Source organism: Felis catus, chromosome A2, assembly GCF_018350175.1.
Source record: "Felis catus isolate Fca126 chromosome A2, F.catus_Fca126_mat1.0, whole genome shotgun sequence".
NCBI classification, from domain to species: Eukaryota; Metazoa; Chordata; class Mammalia; order Carnivora; family Felidae; genus Felis; species Felis catus.
Genome location: NC_058369.1, coordinates 74,082,686 through 74,105,212, shown reverse-complemented (window position 1 = coordinate 74,105,212; position 22,527 = coordinate 74,082,686). Strand labels below are relative to the sequence as shown.

At 36.3% G+C, this 22,527-nt stretch overlaps 1 protein-coding gene across 3 annotated transcripts in view; it reads left to right on the top strand.

The window, feature by feature from the left end:
- The window catches only part of SUGCT (succinyl-CoA:glutarate-CoA transferase), a 760,453-nt gene that overhangs the window by 118,456 nt on the left and 619,470 nt on the right, over positions 1 to 22,527 (top strand). For 2 of the 3 annotated variants that reach the window (XM_011280299.4, XM_045053213.1), the window contains exon 8: positions 20,339 to 20,482. The exons of the other annotated variant lie outside the window; for it this stretch is intronic. In XM_011280299.4, coding sequence (XP_011278601.1) covers positions 20,339 to 20,482 — 144 coding nt within the window. The remainder of the gene's footprint in view (positions 1 to 20,338; positions 20,483 to 22,527) is intronic. 3 annotated transcript variants of the gene reach the window in all.

Below are 22,527 nucleotides of genomic sequence, written 5' to 3'. Positions count from 1 at the left end.
AGCACTGGTACTCCTGGAAATGTAATACTGAGTTGATTTGTAAACACCAAAAATGCCAGAGAAATGTCAACAAGTTGGAAACATCCCAAAGAAATGTTAAAAAAAAAATCCTTTTTTTAAGACCAGGAGGAAAGACTAAAGTAAATATAAACAGTTTATTTAAATGTTGTAGGACAAAAAGGACATTTACCAATATAGAAAGGGATTATACATTGGAGTGTTTTGTAATATTATTTGTATCATGTATGGGTTTTATTTACCTTTTTCAAATTCCTCTCAATTGGAGGATGCTTGTGCTTGGCTACTGCACCTTCTGCAAACTTCAGGCTAGGGATGGGGTCCTAGTCTTCTTGCTGTCCATCCCCACATCTAGTGTTTGGTTCCACAACTTAGGCCAACACTCACTCCACTTCTAAAATCTCTGCACAAACTCTCTCTTTCCCGTGCTTCTAGCTATAGTCATCCTGGTCTTGTCTCTCTTCTGCCATGTTATCCTGGAACTTTGACCCTCACAGTTGTCTTGTCAAGTCCCCATGCCTGTCATTATCTTGAACTGTTTTAACACCTTCATTGAATGGTCCCAGGAATTAGGAATCTGGGTTTGAACGTTCATCCTGTCATTCAGTTTAACATAAGACAAGTTGTCTACATTAATTTTCTCCTTTATAAGACGGAGAAAACATCTTGTTAAAATGGTGGTTGTAAAGTGGTCAAGTGATGGTAGAAGCATCACATGAATTACATGGGAAACATGCTCAGTGCCTGTTCTATAGTCATCTTTTAGGTAGTGACAGTTAATTTGGTTCATCAAACCAACTGATATGTCTGCATTTTATATTTTGTGTAACATAAAGATTCCATTTTGGTATGTATTCTCTGATTGGATCTTCCACACCACAAATTCCTTCACCTTATTATCCCTCTTAATCTTTTAAACCCATCTTCCTATTCATTTAGTCATTCACCTTTCTTTTACTTCATTTCCCTTGCTACTGTCTGTAACTAAGAAGTAGGATGATGGGTCTCTGCACTTTGTCAGTTCTGAACTTGAGGTAGCCTATGCTCTAGAAATTGTTTTCATCTGGGTGGTAGTCTCTATCCCTACTTTAGGGAGTTTTAAAATGACATGCGATTGTTATTGGCACTTAGTATTTAGGGTAGGGATGAGTAAACATCCTTAATCTATGGATGGGCTCATGAATCTAAAATTCTCCCTCCAAGGGTGCCTGGGTGGTCCAGTTGGGTAATTGTCCTACTGTTGATTTCAGCTCAGGTCATGATCTCACGGTTTGTGGGTTTGTGAGTTCGAGCTCCATGTTGGGCTCTGTGCTGACAGTTCATAGCCTGCTTGGGATTCTCTCCCTCTCTCTCTGCCCTTTCCCCACTTGTGTACACACACACACACACTCTCTCTCTCTCAAAATAAATAAATAAAGAAAGAAACACTAAAAATATCTTAAAAAAATAAATAAAATTCTCCCTGTAAAATGCCAGTAGTGCCCCTATTGAAAGCACTAGTCTGTTTCCAGGGCTTTTGTTCATCATTTATAACCTGGTTCCTTTCTTACTTTTTTAGGCTACATTTGCCACTTCTTTCTCTATGTACCTGTATAATTTTCATTATTCTGTTAACTGTATGTCTCTCTGTCTTTAGAATATAAGTGGCTTAAGTCAGGGAGAGTGTCTTTGGAACACTTACTTTTGTATGCCTAGAGTACAATACAGATCTCCTACATAGTCGGTACTCACTGACTGTTACATATGAATTTGGAATCTCTCATTGTTTCAGGAAGGATTCATTTTCCATTTGATAAAAAGAGGTTGATAAAGTGTAGCAACATCTATGGCATTTGAGTTTCCATCTGAAGTCCCTTCTTTTTTTAAATTAATTTTGAGAGAGAGAGAGAGAGACAGAGAGAGAGACAGAGAGAGAGAGAACAAGTGGTTGGGGGTGGGGGCAGAGAGAGAGGGGGACAGAAGATCTGAAGCTCTGTGCTGACAGCTGACAGCCTGATGTGGGGCTTGAACTCACGAACTGCAAGATCATGACCTGAGCCAAAGTTGGATGTGTAACTGACTGAGTCCCTCAGGAGCCCCCACTCCCTCACGCTTTTTTAAAATGTTTATTTATATTTTGACGGAGACAGACAGTGCAAGAGGGGGAGGAGCAGAGAGAGAAGGAAACACAGAATCCGAAACAGGCTCCAGAGCTGTCAACACAGAACCTGATGCGGGGCTCAAACCATGGGCCGCAAGATCATGACACTTCACCAACTGAGCCACCCAGGCTCCCCTAAAGTTCTTTAAGAGACATGAAAATAAAAAGAATATCTTTCCTATTGGGTAGATCACATAAACATCTCATACTCAGAAAATGAGAATAAAGAATTTGGGGGTTGTGACTGTTTGGAAAAATACGGTAAAAATATTTGAAAACATGTACAGCTTGAAGTAAGGATTAAAAAACATTTAAATAAGTTTCTTTCTAATGTTTTTGTTTTTTGGGTCTTATAATAGAAAAATCTTCCCCCTCCTTTTTTTTTTTCTATCTCACTAAATGGTTGCTTTCGAGAGCGTTGTGTTCATTTTGAGTCATCATGTTTTGAAAAAGTGTTATAATCAGAGAAGATCCTGAAAAGAATGGCCAAAATTATCCCAGGGATATTAAATAGTGTTTTTTTTTTTTTCAATGAAAGCCTATAGGGACTGGATTTGTTTACCTGAGATAGGGCAAAGAAATAATTTGATTTCTATTTTCATCTATTTTTGGGGAGAGAATGTAGAATAGTTATTTTCATTGCTCAAAGAATAATGAACAAGAGAAAATGTGCTCACATCAGAGAGGAGATTTTAGTTAGCTGAATGAAGGGTATTGAACAGTGCAGTGCATGAAGAAGAAGGTCATGCCATTTCTACTAGTTTGGTGGAAAGACACTGGGCTTTGAGACAGGAACCATAGTCCCACTTAACATCTCTGAACCTCATTGTTTTCATTGGTAAAAATGAGAGTACTAACACGTCCTGAAAGATGTCCTCAGATACCATATGTTTTCACTCTTATGTGGATCCTGAGAAACTTAACAGAAGACCATGGGGGAGGGGAAGGAAAATAAAAAAGGTTAGAGAGGGAGGGAGCCAAACCATAAGAGACTCTTAAAAACTGAGAATAAACTGAGGGTTGATGGGGGGTGGGAAGGAGGGGAGGGTGGGTGATGGGCATTGAGGAGGGCACCTGTTGCGATGAACACTGGGTGTTGTATGGAAACGAATTTGACAATGAATTTCATATTAAAAAAAATCCCAATGTGGGGGGGGGGGGAAAGATGTCCTCAGATTAAATGACATAATGTGTAGTCAAGCACCTGGGAAATAATGCTAGCTCCTGTTCCCTTTCTGGCGCATGCCTGGTATGTACTAGGTAGTCAATAACTGTTCTTATTCCTCTGGAGATCCTTAAGGAGAGGAGGATAAGCATCTGTACTGGAAAATTTAGAAATGCACCCGTCTAAAGGTAGTGAGTTAGGCCCAATGCCCTTTTGAGAGTTTTTATATCTTTAGGAGTCTTTATTTACTGCTCTATTTGGAAACCAAGTAATAGATTGTTCTTAAGTTCTTTTGTGGGAAAGATTTACCAGTCAAGGATGTATGTAGTGTTTGATTCAAACTTCATTATACACTGTAAAAAGAAAGATGCAGAGTGTCTTGAATTACCTTTTGAACCATAAAGAATTTTGATGGAAAGTTAATGAGAGCTTGAATTCTGAGTTAGCATCTTCCCTAGGACATTGGACTGTAGGGCAGATCACAATGTGTATTTTGCACCCTGGCATTTTTATCTATGTGAGATCAGGGTAAAGTGCTAAAAAGGAGGAGTTAAGAGGGTCCCTAAAGGGGAGTATGTAGCCTTGAGGAAATAAGATTTAGCTCGGTTAGTCTTAGTTCTGAACCACCTTCTTTTCACGCATTGTTATCCCTCTGGCTGGGGGTCAGACACCATAACCCTGTTTAACTGTAACTGAGGAATAGTTTCCACATTTACTTTTGAGAAGGAAGTTTAATTTTCTTTCTTTTACTACATGTTCAGAGAGGAATAGACACCTGCACTTTTGGCATGAAAAGTTCTAAAATATTAGGAGGAATGATACTTAAGTCTGTGCAAACACAATACCTTTCAGTAGAGTCAAATGTGATTTTAGTCAAATGCTAGAAGTAGTGTTTCCCTTTGTATATTGAGGATAAGCCAGTGCAAAAATATTAAATACTTGGTTTATAGTCAGAGTCACTGGAAAAGAATTTTGAATTTTTCAGAAAGCTCACAGTGGTGTGAGTAAATTATAATTCGTCTCCTGATGTGTAAGGGATGTTGAAGAACTTTCACTACAGAAGAGGGTTAAGAACTGCAGCTTGTACCCTTTTGTGTCCTCAGTGTTCCTTCTATAATGTATTGCCAGTTTTCCTCTTGGCCAGTTGTGAGCCTTGATTTCTATTCTGCTAACAATTATTGTGTAATAATTCACCCTAGAACCTAATGACTTCCAACAAGAGCAATTATTATATTAACTCTCATAGTTTCCATGGTTCAGGAAATGGGGAAGGGCTTAGCTGCGTGGTTCTGGCATGGGGTTTTCTCAAGTAATTGTAGTCAAAGCAGGAGCAGTGGGGGCTGGAGCGTCTTGCGGCTGCCAGGCACCTCTCCGTGTAATCTCAGGGCTTCTTCGTGTGGACCGTTTACATGGGGGCTCAGGGCTCTACTTGCACAAGTGTTCCAGTAAACACGGCAAAGGCCCCATTCCATATATGTTTTGTGCTGTAGTAGTTGTGGAAGTTATGCTCTAACCCTTCTGCAACTTTTTATTTGGTTCTGACCATGTCACAAGACCATCCAGATTCAAGGATCAGGAAGTGGCAAGGTACTTTCAATCTTTCTATAATCTTTCCACTTTGTGGAGAAATCTATAAGTAACAATGGACTTTTCATAGCATTGATTGATCTTTTCTTGGCTTTGCCTGTGGCAAAAATCAATTATGGACTAAGCTTTAATGATCTCAGTATCAACCTTCTCTACTGTTAGTGTCTGAACCTAATCACCAAAGAAGGAAGCAGGATGGAAGGAACAAAGCAGATTATCTCTTGACACATTAAATAGCAATTTTGAGCAGGTAAAAAGGATATGTTACCACCATTTATTCTTCATCTTTTAGAACTTGTATCTTAATGACTTGATAATCCATTTGGATAAAAACAAATGCACAGTCATAGGGAGCAGAAAGATAAATGTTTCCTTATGTGCTGATGGCTTATTATTGTGCACCACCAAATTTGGCCTTAATATGCTTCTGATTCTACCTAATTTTTATCCTGACTAAACAACTAAAGTAATTGTTTTCACTGGATTATTTCATGCTTTTATTTGGCTTAACCTAGCAATTCCATGCATGTGGAGGGTTCAGGAAGAATTGTACTGGATAACTCGTAATACTGATGTAAAAGATTTCTCTACAAGAAGTAATTGCATTCAAAGTACATAGTGTGTATCTTTGAGACATCATTCATTGATGGGAAATGAAATTAAATGAAGTAGGTACAAATCATAGGATAGGAAAAGCCCTCAAGAGTTCATCTGTTTAACACAGGAAACAACAGATGCGGGAAAAGGGGAATTTCTTACACTTTTTGTGGGAATGCATACTGGTGCAGGCATTGTGGAAAACAGTATGGAGGTTCCTCAAAAAGTTAAAAATAGAACTACCCTATTGCACTATTAGGTATTGCAAAAGATACAACAATATTGATTCAAAAGGGCACATGCACTCCAGTGTTTATAGCAGCATTATCAACAATAGCCAAATTATGGAAAGGGCCCAAATGTCCATCAACTGATTAATGGATAAAGAAGATTACACACACACACACACACACACACACACACACACACACACACAGTGGTATATTACCCTTACCATGATGAGGACTGAGTAATGTGTAGAATTGTTGAATCACTATATGGTATACCTGTAACTAATATAACACTGTATGTTAATTAAACTGGAATTAAAATTTAAAAAACTTCATAAAAGGAAAACATTGACTTTTAGATTTGACTTTGCTTCTTTCTGATGCATTAGCACAGAAAGCGCTAACACAGAAACTATTCTTGAAGAACAACATGGAAAGAAGTAAAAAAAACTTTCCAAATTATTTCTTAGGCCATCCCTTAAAATATCAGAATTCCCTAACCATCCATTCCATTTTCTCCCAGTCTTACCCTATTTAAACTATGATATTTTGGGCATCTCACAGTGGGAGTTAATTTAAAATGATTTAGATGGTATTTAATCACTGGATAAGAAAATATTATAATTGGTGTGTTAAACACTTTTGAAAATTTTTAATTTTGTCTACTTTTTATTTTGGAGTCATTAATCCATCCAATGAATGGATTTTTACAGTTTTTTTCTGAAAAATGTGTGGTTTACATTTTTCACACTGATAAAATCATATTTCTTTGTAAGTGCATTAGATTGTTTGCAGTTCACTTGAATCGCATAGAACAAATGATCTCACATCGGGACTGATTACTGAAGTTGTAGAAATGACAAATCAACTCACATCTTTGAAAGTTTTGGGCTCTAGTGATTGCCTGAGGAAAAGATGATGAACTGTAATTAGAATAATGTGTGGAGGCAAGATGGTAGTGAAAAGAACAGAAGCTTTAGGGTCAGAATTCCTGCGTCCTAGTCCGAGTTGTACCCGATGCTCTCTGTGATTTTGACAAGTTAATTTATCATCTATATCCTTCCTTCATAATCTGTAAAATGGAGATAATATTGGTACTTACAGAATTGTTGTTGAAAGCTAAATGTAACTTTAACATAGTTAAAGTACCTTGAAAAGCAGGAAGTTTCATACAGCATTGTAGACCTGCAGGAGACCTGAAGAGAGCTTCTTACTAGCTTACTAAATACAAGATAGTTAAGAATCCAAACCTGCTCATGAAACCTTAAGGAATATAGCTGAATGCAGTAATGTGGTAGAGGCAGTGGATTCGAGGCCACTTGCCTGGGGTCTTGTTTTGACTCAGCTACTAAATGATTGTAACATGTTCTTCAGTTCCTTGTCCTTCACAAGGATTGCTTACTTCGAAGGATTGTGCAAAGAGTTGGTCAGTTATTTTTGAGAGAGGGAGAAAGAGCACAAGTAGGGGAGGGGCAGAGAGAGAGAGGAGGAATAGAGGATCCTAAGTGGACTCTGCTGACAGCAGAGAGCCTGATGCAAGGGCTTAAACTCATAAACTGTGAGATCATGACCTGATCCTAATACTTAACCTACTGAGCCATCCAGGTGCCCCTTAGAAACTGTTTTTTTTTTTAAGTTTATTTTTATTTATTTTGAGAGAGAGAGAGAGAGAGAGAGAGAGAGAGAGAGAGAGAGAGAAAGCAGGGGTGAGGCAGAAAGAGAGGGAGACAAAACCCCAAGCGGGCTCCACGCCACCAGTGCAGAGCCCGATGTAGGGCTTGTATGTATGTGTGTGTGTGACAACCGTGAGATCATGACCTGAGTCTAAGAGTCATACACTCAGCCGACTGAGCCACCCAGGCACCCCTAGATACTGGTTTTAAAGTGCACTATAAGAATGTTATATTCTGTAAATTTAATACCTCTAAGTTATATTTTTAATGTTTAGAAGTACAAAAACCTTTAATTCATTACCAGAAAGAAATTTCCTAACAGGTAATGAAGCATTCACAAGCAGCCAGAGAATGGCACAAATTGGTTTGTTACATTTACCCTTGAGCTGCCTATCTGGTGTGGACTCTCTGATCTTCTCTCCCTTCTCAGTTTCTCTTCTCCTTCCTTCCTTCTGGGGTCCCAGTTTGTTGTGACTTTGGCTTCTGACTTGTGCTTTGTTGAGGCTGAGATGCAGATGTGTTGGCTTGAAACTTCAAGTCTTTCAGGATGTGATGAAGAAAGGTGATCTTCCTGTTCCAGTCTCCAGGTGAAACATCTAAAGATTTTTCTCCTGTTGGTACCTTCCACCCCTAAAAGCCTAGCTTTAATGCATTTCGATGCAAACAACATTTTCTCTTTCCTACTGGGTATCTGTTTGCTAGTAAGTAGCATCGACTGATCTCTTAGCAACTACACACTTTCCTGCTTTTCTGCCTTTGCTGATAGGGGACTGAGCCATGAGATCCTTTTAACTTCTAAAAAGATGTGATTTAGGTTGGAGGAGTCAGTGAGGCACATAGGTGATAGATTTTGCTATGCCTTTTTACAGGTGAGAAAGTGAAGGCATGGAGGAGTTGGATCTATAGCTCTGAGTTTAGTGTTTCAGCCACTACATAGATTTTCTCTACATGTAAGGGAAATAGTACTTCGTAAAAATTTATATGTGGATGTCACTATCAGCATATTTTTAGCTTCAGTGAGTGGTTTGGGTACAGTGTGTATTTAGAACAGAAGGTTTGGATACCGTGTGGTTCCAGTGCCTGCACCCATGAAGTGTGGGGGCAGTGACCGTGGTGACTGACTGTATTCTTGTGCCCTGGAAGACTTGTTTGATCTGAATATATCATAGTTTGTTGTTGTTGTTGTTGTGCGCCATGTTGCCCTTTGTACTAAAGATATTTTTCCTACTAGTTGGGGCTCTAAGTCATACTTGCAGTGTTTTTCGTAATCAAAATATTACTTTCATGTTAAGAAAGTTAATTTCATGTTGATTATTTCCCCAAGTTAATTCAATTAAAATTTTTTTAAATGTTTATTTATTTTTGAGAGACAGAGACAGAGACAGAGACATAGAGACAGAGAGAGAGGGAGACACAGAATCTGAAGCAGGCTCCAGGCTCTGAGTTGTCAGTACAGAGCCTGATGTGGGGCTTGAACTCACGGACTGTGAGATCATGACCTGAGCTGAAGTCTGGTGCTTAACTGACTGAGCCATCCAGTCGCCTCCCCCTCAAATTAATTTAATTTTAGCCTCTCTTTTCATTTGATCAGTAATCAAAGTCTAAGAATTCAAATTTCTAAGGATCTCTGGCATCAACCCATTCCCTCTGTCCTTAATTGAGGTTCTCTCTATGGCTCTCTCCCTTGGACTATTGCTAAATGTTTCTGATGGATCTCCTAGCCCCACACCAAGTATCTTATAAAAAGTCACATTTGTGTATAAAGTGCTTTTATACACCTTTTCTTATTTAATTCTCATACCTTGTGATGAAGTAGATTTTATCATTACCCGCCTTTGACAATTGGGAAAAAATTAGAATGGCTAAGAACTTTCCAGAGCAATGGTGGAAGAATTCATATTTTAGAAAATAGGTCACTGAAAAAATTCATGTGCCCCAGGGTAGAAACAAAATTTTCTGTAGATTACATTAGTATAATGAATGACTCAGTATGAAATAAATGTATGACATACGGACACAGATACATTTAAGGATAACTTTTTATTTTGGAAATGAAGCCAAGTACTTAAAAAAAAGTTTTAACATTTTTGTTGTTTTATGAAATAATTAGGTTGAGTAATATAACTAAGGAGAAAAATGCTTGGTGACTCCTTAAATTCATGCCACTTTATTGAACACCTTCCAGAATTGATTTACAGTTTCTTATGTACTTTTTTTTTTTAACCAAACAAGGTTTTAAATAATAACTTAGAAAATCACATGATTTTTCTTTCTTCCACCCTCCCTTCTTTCCTTTAAAAATTTATTTGGTAACCTCTGAAAGTTGTGGGGATATGGAGAAATAAATGAAAATGTTACATAGCCTTAAATCATGTATGGAAGATAATCTTTTTTAAAATTCTTTTTTTTTTTAATTTTTTTTTTCAACGTTTATTTATTTTTGGGACAGAGAGAGACAGAGCATGAACGGGGGAGGGGCAGAGAGAGAGGGAGACACAGAATCGGAAACAGGCTCCAGGCTCTGAGCCATCAGCCCAGAGCCCGACGCAGGGCTTTAAAATTCTTAATTTAGGACGCTGTGATGTAAAGGAAACAAAATGACCTTTTAGGTTTTTTTTTTTTCCCTTCTCTAGATTGCATTATTAAGAAACAAAAAAACACTAAAACATTTCTACCACTTAAAATTGTCATATTTATTTTTTAAAGAAATAATTCAGGTTTTACTTTTCAACTTTTTAAACTTTGAAGCAGTTTTATACTTATAGAAAAGTTGCAAAAATAGTACAGTGAGTTCCTATACCTTTTACCAATACCCTTACCTATACCATATAACCTTCAACCCATACCCTTCACCATCTGTAATGTTTTTACAAAACCATAGTATGATGATCAAAACTAAGACATTCACACTGGTGCAGGACTATTACCTAAACTATACTCCAGTTTAGTCAGATTTCGCTAGTTATTTATTTATTTTTAACTAATGCTCAGGTTTTACTTTTGAATTGCATGAATGAATGAGGATGAGAGAGCTTAAGAAAACAACACTGGTAACAGTTGAGGATGCAAAAATACATGAATGGATGTAGAAAGTGAATAACTGGGAAGACTTAGTATTTCTAGCATATACATATACATATACATATACATATACATATACATATACATATACATATACATATACATATACATATACATATACATATACATATATCAGTTTAGATCCACTTCTTCCAAACAATGATGATGGATGGAATTCTAGTGCATATTGCTTAACAAGATCAGTTAATTACCCATTTTTTCCTCAAATGTGTTTTGGCTAAGTGTTATGAGCTATATATATTAAAAAGGTTTTTTAGGGGCACCTGGGTGACTCAGTTGGGTGAGCATTTGACTTCAGCCTAGGTCATGATCTCGCCGTTGGTGAGTTTGAGCCCCACGTCGGGCTCTGTGCTGCCTGCTCAGAGCCTGGAGCCTGCTTCGGATTCTGTGTCTCCCTCTCTGCCTCTCCCCGACTTATGCTGTGTCTCTCTCAAAAATAAAACATTTTTTTTAAACGTTTATTTATTTTTGAGAGAGAGACACACACACACACACACAGAGTTAAAGCGGGGTAGGGGCAGAGAGAGAGGAGGACAAAGGATCTGAAGCAGGCTCCAGGCTCCCAGCTGTCAGTCAGCACAGAGCCGGACTTGGGGCTTGAACTCAGGAACCGTGAGATCATGACCCAAGCCAAAGTTGGACGCTTAACCGACTGAATCACCCAGGTGCCCCTAAATTCCTATATCTATTGACATGCAGAGATAACACCACCCCATTTATCCCAAATTTCAGGAGGAGAGACACATTGTTTTGTATTGTCAAGGCAATAGGGCTGGAGCTCTGGATGTGGAAGGGGAGTTTCATACTTTGTATGTACACAGTCCTCGCTCTGATTCTGTTAGATTGCACCTGGGAATACTTAGTCATTTCACAGCCACAGTGTGCTTCTCTGTGGGATTTCCTGCTTACTGAATGGTATTTTATTGACACTTCCTTATTTCTCTGGCATGCTGACAATTCTTCAATGACAGGAATATGTTTGAGGGATTTCCAAAGTATGAGCATAGCCACCTCTGAATTATACTGGAAGATGAGTGGTACATCCTTAGTTTTTGCTACCAAAGAGCTTTGAATGAAATGTAGCTTCTCGAGTTTCCACTAAATACATGTCCTTTTAGCAGGCCTTTAAAAAGACTTTTTAAAAACTTTATTTCCAATGACTTCTTTTTTTTCTGTTTTGTTTAATTATCAGCATTATAATGGTATTTAAAAAGTGAAACAGCTTTATGAACACATAATTCATAGGCCATATGATTCACTCATTTAAGGTGTAGAAGTCGATGGTTTTATATTCACAGAGTTCTGCAGCCTTCACCACAACCAATTTAAGGCATTTTCATCTAGGGGCACCTGGGTGGCTCAGTTGGTTAAGTGTTCGACTTTGGCTCAGGTCATGATCTCCCGGTTTTTGGGTTCGAGCCCCAACGTGAGCTCTGTGCTGACAGCTCAGAGCCTGGAGCCTGCTTAAGATTCTGTGTCTCCCTCTCTCTCTGCCTGTCCCCCACTCGCATTCTGTCTCTTTCTCAAAAAGAAATAAACATTAAAAAAATGTTTTTAAAACATTTTCATCTTTTAAAAGGAACCCCAAACTCATTAGCAGCACTTCCTATTCCACTTCCTGTCAGACCCTGGCTCTACTTTTTGTCTCTATGGATTTGCCTATTCTAGACATTTCACAAAAATAGTATCATATAATATGTGGCCTTTGGGACTGGCTTCTGTCACTTACTGTAAAGTCTTAGCATGTATCGGTACTTCATTTCTTTTTATTGCCTAACATATCCCATTGTGTGGCCATCCCACAATTTATTCACTTATCGGTTAATGGACAGTTGGGTTACTTCCACTCTTAGGCCAAGATGAATAATGCTGCTATGAATTGTACATTGAGTTTTTTGTGAAGACGTATGTTTTCATTCTTTTGGGTATATTCCTGGAAGTCGAATTGCCGGGTCATAAGGTAGCTTTATGTTTAACTCTTTAAGGAATTGCCAGACTGTTTTCCACAGTGAGCACACCATTTACAATCCCATCAGCGCTGTATAAGAATTTTGATTTTTCCACATCCTTGCTAGCACTTGCTATTATCTCTCTTTTTCATGACAGCCATTCTAGTTAGTGTACTATGGCATTTCATTGTAGTTTTCATTTACATTTCCCTGATGGCTATGGATGTTGAGCATCTTTTCATGTGCTTATTGGCTATCTGTACATCTTGTTTTTGAGTGTGTAAACACTCTGTTCATTTGAAACTTGGGTTGTCTTTTTATTGTTGGGTTGTAAGTTTATTGTGGTTTTCATTTGCATTTCCCTGATGGCTAGTGATGTTGAACATCTTTTTTCATGTGCTTAATGGCCATTTGTGTATCTTCTTTGGAGAAATGTCTGTTTTGCCCACTTTGCTCATTTAAAAAGTGGGTTATTTGCCTTCTTATTATTGAGTTGTAAATTATTGAGTTTCTTTATAAATTCTACACATTTTTAATTTGATGATGTTTCATTTATCTATTTTTATCTTTTGTTGCTATTGATGTCATAACTAAGAGATCATAGCCAAATTTACGATCATGAGGGTTTATGGCTATATTTTTTTCTGTTGTATATTTTTAGCCCTTATGTTTAGGTCTATGATCCATTTAGAGTTATTTTTTTTTTTTATGTGGTGTAAGGAGGGATTCCAACTTCATTCTTTTGCACTACCATTGTTTGAAAAGACTACTCTTTCCCCATTGAATTATCTTGGTATGGGGGGTACTTGTGATGAGCACTGGGTGTTGTATGTAAGTGATGAATCACTGAATTCTACTCCTGAAACCAATATTGCACTGTATGTTAACTAAATATAATTTAAAAAAATTAATTGAAAGTAAATCTGAAAACTTCCATTGTCTGTATATCTGTCTTGTTTTAATACCATGCTGCCTTATTTACAGTAGCATTGCAGTAAGTTTTGAAATTGGGAAGTCTGAATCGTCCAACTTTATTCTTCTTTTTCTAGATTTTTTTGGCTATTGTCCCTGGTATTTTCATATGGATTATAAGATTAGATATTATTTCTACAAAAAAAGGCATCTAGGATTTTGGTAGGTGAAATTGCATTGAATGTGTAGATCAATTTGGGGAGTATTGCCATATTAACAATATAAAGTCTTCTGATTCATGACAGTGGGATGTCTTTCCTTTTATTTAGGTCTTTAATTCCTTTCTTTTCAGAATGTAAGTTTGTTACATTTATTCCTAAGTATTTTATTCATATTGATGGTATTGTAAGTGGAATTTTTTTCTTAATATAATTTTTAGTTTATTTATTGTTACTGTGTAGAAATACAATAGATTTTTTATATTGCCTGTATCTTGCAAACTTGCTGAACTCATTTATTAGTTCTAAGAGGTTTTTAGTGGGTTTCTAAGCATTTTCTGTATATGTGATTATGTCATCTGCAAATATAGTTTTACTTCTTTCTTTCCAGTCTAGATTCCTTTTATTTCTTTTTCTCTCCTTTTTAAAAAAATTTTTTTTAACGTTTATTTATTTTTGAGACAGAGAGAGAGACAGAGCATGAACAGGGGAGGGTCAGAGAGAGAGAGAGAGGGAGACACAGAATCTGAAACGGGCTTCAGGCTCTGAGCTGTCAGCACAGAGCCCGGCACGGGGCTTGAACTCACGAACCGCGAGATCATGACCTGAGCTGAAGTTGGACGCTTAACCAACTGAGCCACCAGGCACCTCTCTTTTCCTCTCTTAATTGCACTGGCTACAACCTGCAGTACAATGTTGAAGGGATAAGAGCAGGCATCCTTCTCTTATTCCTGATATTAGAAGGAAAACATTCAGTTTTTCATATTTACTTATGATATGGCCTCTTTCTTTTTCACATATGTCCTGTATGAGATTGAAGAAGTTCACTTCTCTTCCTAGTGTGTTGAGTATTTCAACATGAAGGGTGTTGAATTTTATCAATGCTTTATTTGCCCCTGTTGAGATGATCATTTTGCATTTTTCCTTTATTTTAATGATTTGGTCTGTTATATTGATTGATTTTCAAATGTTAGATCAACCTTGTTCCTGAGAAAATTGATCCCAACTGCTCATGGTGTATAATCCTTTTGTATATTGCCAGATTCAATTTGCTAGTATTTGGTTGAGAATTTTTTGTGTGTTTATATTCATAAGAGATATTGGTCTGTATAGTTTTATTTTCTTTTGATGTCTTTGTGTGGCTTGACCTCAGTATATTACTAGCCTCAAAGAATAAGCTGAGAAGTGTTCTCTTTCAGTTTTTGGAGGCATTTATTACGAATTAATATTAACTCTTCTTTAAATGCTTGGTAGACAATTCTTTAAATGCTTAGCTGTTATTTTGAGATAGTTCTTCTTTTAAATACAGGTATGTACAGCTATAAGTTGCTCTCAAATACTGCTTTAGCTGCATCTCATAAATTTTGGTATGTTTACCTTTATTTTCACTTGTCTTGAAGCATTTTCTTTCCTTTTTTAAAAAAAATTTGAGTATAGTTGACCCACAATGTTACATTATTTTCAGGTGTACAAGATAGTGATTCCACATGTTTATATGTTATGCTATCCTCACCACAGATGTAGCTACCATCTGCATCATACAACACAGTTCCAACACCATTGACTATATTCTTTGTGCTGTGCCTTTTATTCCCATGACTTATTTATTCCATAACTGGAAGCCACCTCTCTTCACCATTTTCCCTAGCCCCCACCTTCCATCCCTCTGGCAACCATCAAACAAAGTCTGTTTCTGCTTTTTGTTTGTTATTTCATTTGTTTTTTAGATTCTACATATAAACAAAATCGTATGGTATTTGTCTTTCTCTGACTTATTTCACTTAGCGTAATACCCTCCATGTCTATCCGGGCTGTCTCAAATGGATGTATCTCATCCTTTTTTTATGACAATGTAATATTTAAGTGTGTGTGTGTGTGTGTGTGTGTGTGTGTGTGTGTGTGTACATGTACAAATATACCACATATCCCTTATCCATTTGTTTCTCTCTGTTTTTTTGAAAATTTTTAACATTTATTCATTTTTGAGAGACAGAGTGCAAGCAGGGGAGGGGCAGAGAGAGACAGGGAGACACAGAATCCGAAGCAGGCTCTAGGCTCTGAGCTGTCAACACAGAGCCTGATGCAAGGCTCGAACTCATGAACTGTGAGATCTTGACCTGAGCTGAGGTTGGTTGCCTAACCGACTGAGCCACCCAGGCACCCTGTCCATTTGGCTCTTGATGGACTCTTAGGTTGCTTCCATATCTTGGCTATTGTATATATACCCAAACATAGGGGTATATATATCTTTTTGAATTAGTGTTTTTGTTTTTTGGGGGGTAAATAGCCAGTAGTGGAATTATTGGATCCTATGGTCTTTCTATTTTTAATTTTTTGAGGAACTCTTATATTGTTTCCACAGTATGGAGTGTACCAGTTTACATTCCCACCAAGAGAGCACAAAAGTTCCTTTTTTTTCCATGTCTTTGGCAATACTTGTTATTTCTTATCTTTTTGATTTCAGCCATTCTGACAGATGTAAGGTGATATCTCATTGTGGTCTTAATTTCTGTTTTTCTGGTGATTGGTGATGTTGAGAATCTTTCCATGTGTCTGTTGGCCATATGTAGGTCTTCTATGGAAAAATTTCTATTCAGGTTCTGTGCCCATTTTTAATCAGATTTTTTTTTTTTTTTTGGTATTGAGTTGTGTAAATTCTTTACATATTTTGGATCTTAACCCTTTATTGGATTTATCATTTGCAAATATCTTTTCCCATTCACTAGGTTGCATTTTTGTTTTGTTGATGGTTTCTTTCACTGTGAAAGAACTTTTTATTTTGATGTAGTCCCAATAGTTTATTTTTGTTTTTTTTCCCCTTGCTTTAGGAGACATATTTAGAAAACTATTGCTGTAGTTCATGTTAGAGAAATGACTGCCTGTGTTCTCTTGTAGGTTTTCTATGGTTTCATGTCTTACATTTGGGTCTTTAATCTCTTTTGAGTTATTTTTGTGTGTGGTGTTAGAAAGTGGTTCAGTTTCATTCTTTTACATGTAGCTGTCTAGTTTTCCCAGTACCATTTATGAAGAGACTGTCTTTTCCTCATTGTGTATTCTTGCCTCCTTTGTAATAGATTAATTGACCATATAATTGTGGGTTTATTCTGGGTTCTCTGTTCTGTTCTGTTGATCTATATGTCTGTTTTTGTGCCAGTACCATACTGTTTTGATCACTACAGCTTTGTAATATAACTTGAAGTCAGAATTGTGAGGCTTCCAGCTTTGTTTTTCTTTTTCAAGGTTGCTTTGACTATTTGGGGACTTGTGTGGTTCCATACAAATTTTAGGACTGTTTGTTGTAGTTTTATGAAAAATGCTGTTGGTATTTTGATAAGGATTGCATTGAATCTGTAGATTGCTTTGGGTAGTATGCACATTTTTTGGATTAATTCATCTAATCCATGAGCATGACATATATTTCCATTTGTTTGTGTCATCTTCAATTTCTTTCATCGATGTTTTATAGTTTTCAAAGTACAGGACTTTCACCTTCTTCTTTAAGTTTATTCCTAGGTATTTTATTCTTTTTGGTATACTTGTAAATGGAGTTATTTTCTTAATTTCTCTTCCATTATTAGTATATAGAATGATACTGACTTCTGGGTATTAATTTTGTATCCTGAAATTTTACTGAATTCATTTAGTCAGTAAATAATAGTTTTTTTGGTGGAGTCTAGGATTTTCTATGTGTAGTACAATGTTGTCTGTAAATAGAGATAGGTTAAACTTTACCTATATGGATGCCTCTTATTCATCTTGAAGTATTTTCTAATTTCTTATGTGATTTTCTCTGTTGCTTATTGGTATATTGGGATTATGTTGTTTACTGTGCACATATTTTTGAGTTTCCAAAATATGCCTCTGTTAGTGATTCTAATTTTATTCAGTTGTTATCTGAGAACATATTTTGTGTGAACTCACTACTTTTAAGTTTATTTTAGCTTGTCTTATTGCCTATGATATGATCTGTCCTAGAGAATGTTCCATGTGCATTCGAGAAGAATGTGCGTTTTGTTGTTGTTGCATGAAGTGTTTTATAGTCATTTAAATGTAGATATATTTGGTTTATGGTGTTGTTCAAATCTCTTCTTTCTTTTCTGATATTCTCTCTAGTTGTTCTATTCACTGTTTGTATTTGAGTATTGAAACCTGCTATTATACCTGAAGTGTCTGTTTCTCTTTTCAAATATGTCACTTTTTGCTTTTTATATTTTGGCAGCTCTGTTTTGGGTGCATATATGTTTATAATTATTATATCTTCCCAGTGCCATGGCCCCATTTTCCTTATAAAATCTTTTATTTTCTCTAGTGACTTTTTTTGGTTTGTTTAAAATCTATTTTGTCTGATAGTAGTATAGCCACTCCAGCATTTTTATGGCTGTTGTTTGCAAGATCTGTTTTTCCCCATGCTTTCTTTTTATTTTCAGCCAATTTGTATCTTTGAATCTAAAGCGTGTTAGTAAGCTTGTTTCACTTAGTGTTTCACTAAAATTATCTGGCACAAATTGTCACTTTTAAGAGTGATAATGTTGTTTCTGTGGATGAGTTCATGTTTATTTAATGTCCATACATTTAATACTATTATTCTGGATAACATAATGATATTTTTAGAATATTAATCAGGTGAAGTCTCCCCCTTTCAATAAGTTTATATATAAGTTAAAAGATTTATTATCTACTTTATCCCTATTGGTCTGAGAAGCATAGCAGACCATAAAATATGAGTATATTATTTAAGCATAGCATAAAATATGAGTATATTATTTTATAGTGAGGAAATGTGTCTATAAACTTAGATTTGAACTTCTCTCATTTTTAAAAAAATTTTTTAAACGTTTATTTTTAATTTTTGAGACAGAGAGAGACAGAGCATGAACGGGGGAGGAGCAGAGAGAGAGGGAGACACAGAATCAGAAGCAGGCTCTAGCCTCTGAGCCATCAGCCCAGAGCCCGACGTGGGGCTCGAACTCCGACCGCGAGATTGTGACCTGAGCTGAAGTCAGACGCTTAACCGACTGAGCCACCCAGGCGCCCCTTGTCTCTCATTTTTTAACATAATAAATAATTTTAAATCCCAGTGACAAATTTAATTTAAAATTTACTGATTTTATTCTTTTTGGTACAATTGTAAATAGAGTTATTTTCTTAATTTCTCTTTCTACTATTTTGGTATTAGTACATAGAATGCTACAAAACTACAAGTTTTTCCAATCATAATAGTTAGAAAACAGCCAGAAGTTGCCAATTTTCATTGCTATATCTTTCTTGAAATGGTGTTGAAAAGCAAAAAAAAAAAATAAAAAAAAAAGTTTAGTCATTAAATATTCTCATTTACTTGCTTTTAACATTATTTAGTACTCTTATAAGGTGATTGACAGATTATGTATGGGTTGCAGAAAAGGGAAAACTAGCTTCTGAAAATGGTTGAATAACAGCTGGAATTAATGAATAAGGAAGTGATTGAATAAATGCATCAGCCAGATGAAATGTAGGTTTTTTTAGGTATTCTGTGTAATGAAAGGTTTAACAGAATTCAAGGTAGTGAAAAGTAAGAACTCTATGATGTTACAATGACTGATAATAATGTAAATGATAGTGTTAGCTCATTTTTATCTGGTACTTATTGTTTGCCAGGCACAGTTCTAGTATCTGTATGTATAGGTCAAGGATTGGATTATCAAAACCGACTGAGATCAGTTGAAGATGTTAATCAGTATTAAGCTTTACTTGTAATTTTAAGGGTACAAGGAACCAAAAGGCACGGGAAAATCAGACTGAGGTCTTGAACATTGAGAGAGGCTTTCTTTCTTCCCACAATAGACAAAATTCTCAATCCCAGAGCAGTAGATACTATACCTAATGAAGTACATGGGTTACCTCATACAGTAGGGAACATTGCAGGCTGTGAAATGTTACATTTTATACTTTGATAATGCATAGCTGGTGTCCCATCCCTTATAAACCTATAGATTCTAGGCTTGTTTATCATAGTAATTCTAAGCCAGGAATAATCTGCTTTTAAAAGCCTTCTATGGATAAGTATTACTTTTTTTTTTAAGCAAATACCATTAGTATATTTGCCAGTAATTAGCATGCTTATAAGGAGAATAGCCCAGGTCTTCTGCCTTTTTTCCTGGAAGAGCCTCCTACCCAACAGGAAAAAAAAAATGCTCTTTTTCATTTCCAATAGATTAACTCATTTAAATTCAAATTTAATTATTTATTTTGTTACTATAAACAGGTAAAATATATTAAGAAGGCACCTGGGTGGCTCAGTCAGTTCATTGTCCGACTTCGGCTCAAGTCATGATTTTGCTGTTCCTGAGTTCGGTCCCCGTGTCAGGCTCTGTGCTGACAGCTCGGAGCCTGTAGCCTGCTTCAGATTCTGTGTCTCCCTCCCTCTCTGCCCCTCCCACACTCATGTTCTCTCTCTCTCTCTCTCAAAAATAAATAAACATTAAAATTTTTTTTAAAAAGAAGGAACTTCAGACACGTTTAGAAAATATTTTATCTTATTTGGTTTGGTTTAGTTTGGTTGGTAGGAGAAGGAGTGAGAAATACAGTAAATATATATTCTCACCACAAACAGGTATCCACAGTAGCAGCTTGTTGGTTTTTCTCTTGTGTGTGTGCATGCACAAGTCATATACAATTCTTTCTTCTGTTTGATCTTAGAATATTTGAGAAATCATCTGATGGTTTCAATTTTCAGTTTTCTCTGTTTTTCTCACCCCAACCCTCAATCAGGATGGAGATCCAGTTCGTCCAGGAGTGGCCATGACTGATCTTGCTACTGGCCTGTATGCATATGGAGCCATTATGGCTGGATTGATACAAAGATATAAAACTGGGAAAGGACTGTTCATTGATTGCAACCTACTGTCATCTCAGGTACCAATCCAAAAAGCGTTCTAGATTGTGCTGTAAAGACGTGTATCTGGGTCATACTCTTTCATATCAAATTTTATGGTCACATGTGCAAAAATAAAAACAACAGAAAAAAACCCACAAACAACAACAGCAAAAGCTATTTTGTTTTGATATAGTTAATTATTGTCATCTTAAAAGTGGGCCATGAAGATTTTGTTGTAATAGGCATTGCTGTTGAATTAGAATTTTAAGGACTGTTTATATTAGAATGAGTGCGACAAGAGTGAGACAAGAGTACGTTTGGTTCTGTTTTATTGTCACATGAGCTCTGTAACTTCTTTTGACCAGAGTTTCTTCACCTTTTTTGTACTGTAGACCCCTTGTGTACTCTGGTGAAGTCTATGGACCTTTTATTAGAATTATATTTCTAAATGCATAAAATGATATACTTAGGATTGCAAGGGAAGCCAATTATATTGAAATATAGTTATTTCAATGTAAAAACCAATTTTGTGTTATAATAACATATCGTGTTTTTATTAACACATTAAACCATAAGATCTATTATTGGGCCTAGTAACTACTACAATTTTGAGGAAATGTTGAACATAAATGATGCTTTAAGATACCTACAATAACTATAATATGATATGAAAATATGTATAATATTTATTGGTGATCAAGCCATAGGTACTACTAATCTATGGTTTGCTGCTTACACTCGTAATTGAAGAAAATGGTAAATTTTATCTAGGAGTTGGATGGAAATGAAGATCTAATTTTTTCTGTTCAGGTTAATTAGTTGCCAGAATTCTTTCCATGGACTCTGGAGTAAGAACCCTTGGTTTAGACAGTTATCAGTTATGTTATGCTAAATACTAAACTGGTAGAATAAAAGAGTTAACCAACTCTCACATTGACATTTTGCCTCCTTTTTATTGGAGCAGACCCAGGTGCTGTACCATAGGTGGACGTTGATTTGGGACAGATAATTTTTCGGGAATAGAATAAAAAAGAAAATAGTTTAATTTGTGCAAGGAGATATTTTACCGTGAGAAAAATTACTTTATAGATGGAGATCTCAGTTAGGAATTTCAGATTTAAATGGCATACACGGGAGACTAATAAAGTTGGAAAACTGCTTTGGAGATAATTTCTCTTAGACAAAATTTAGGAATTATCTAGAGGTAAGAAAAATATCAAATGGTTGCAGGTGAATTACAATGTCTGGAGTTTCAACATTAGCTTTGAGTTACAGTGAGCATTTTAATAGTTAAATAAAAGGGTAAAATAATTCTCTCCAAATGAATGAATGGTCTTTTGAATAGAAAAACACAGATGTTAGTTATGGGAAGAAGCTGAAAGCCTTTTTCTTCCCTCTAATTTAATAGCTGTAAGGAACCTGATGTAGGTTAAGTGACTGTTTACAAGTTACACATTTCATAAGTATGGAAGACATGAAGGTTTCATGGATGTTTGACCTGTCTGATCACAGAGGGTCCTAGGCTTAGTTTAAAGTCCTTAAGACTCCTGAACTGTACTTAGACTGCTTTACTTATATGTCAATGATAATTAGCTTTGGAAGAAATTCTCCTGTAGAGTATTATAGAGTTTAATTCTCTTCCATCACCTAATGCAATGATGCACAACTCAGAGGTGTGTGGGTCCCTGGAGATGGGAGTGGAGGGGAGTGGTATGACTGGTAGAGCTGAAGTGAGGGTACAGTAAGTCCAGACTCATGCATGCGTACACACATATACATATTCCAGTCATTTTGGGTATGTGTCTGTGTTTGTTGTTCATGCTATTTCCTAAGACTGTAAGTTCCATGAATGCAGGAATGTTTGTTCCTGTTTACAGTGGTAACCTAATAGCGTATCCCAGTATTTGTCAAATAGCAGTCTCTCCCAGTCTTTTGAGATCAGTCGGGGACCCACTGTTACCAGTAGGTATGTCGCATAGCCTTTAGGTTTGCTATGAAAGATTAGAAAAAGGTAGAAAACCATTGAGTTAGAATAAGTACTTAATAAACAACTTATGATGAGATGATGTGTTTTCAGTAAACT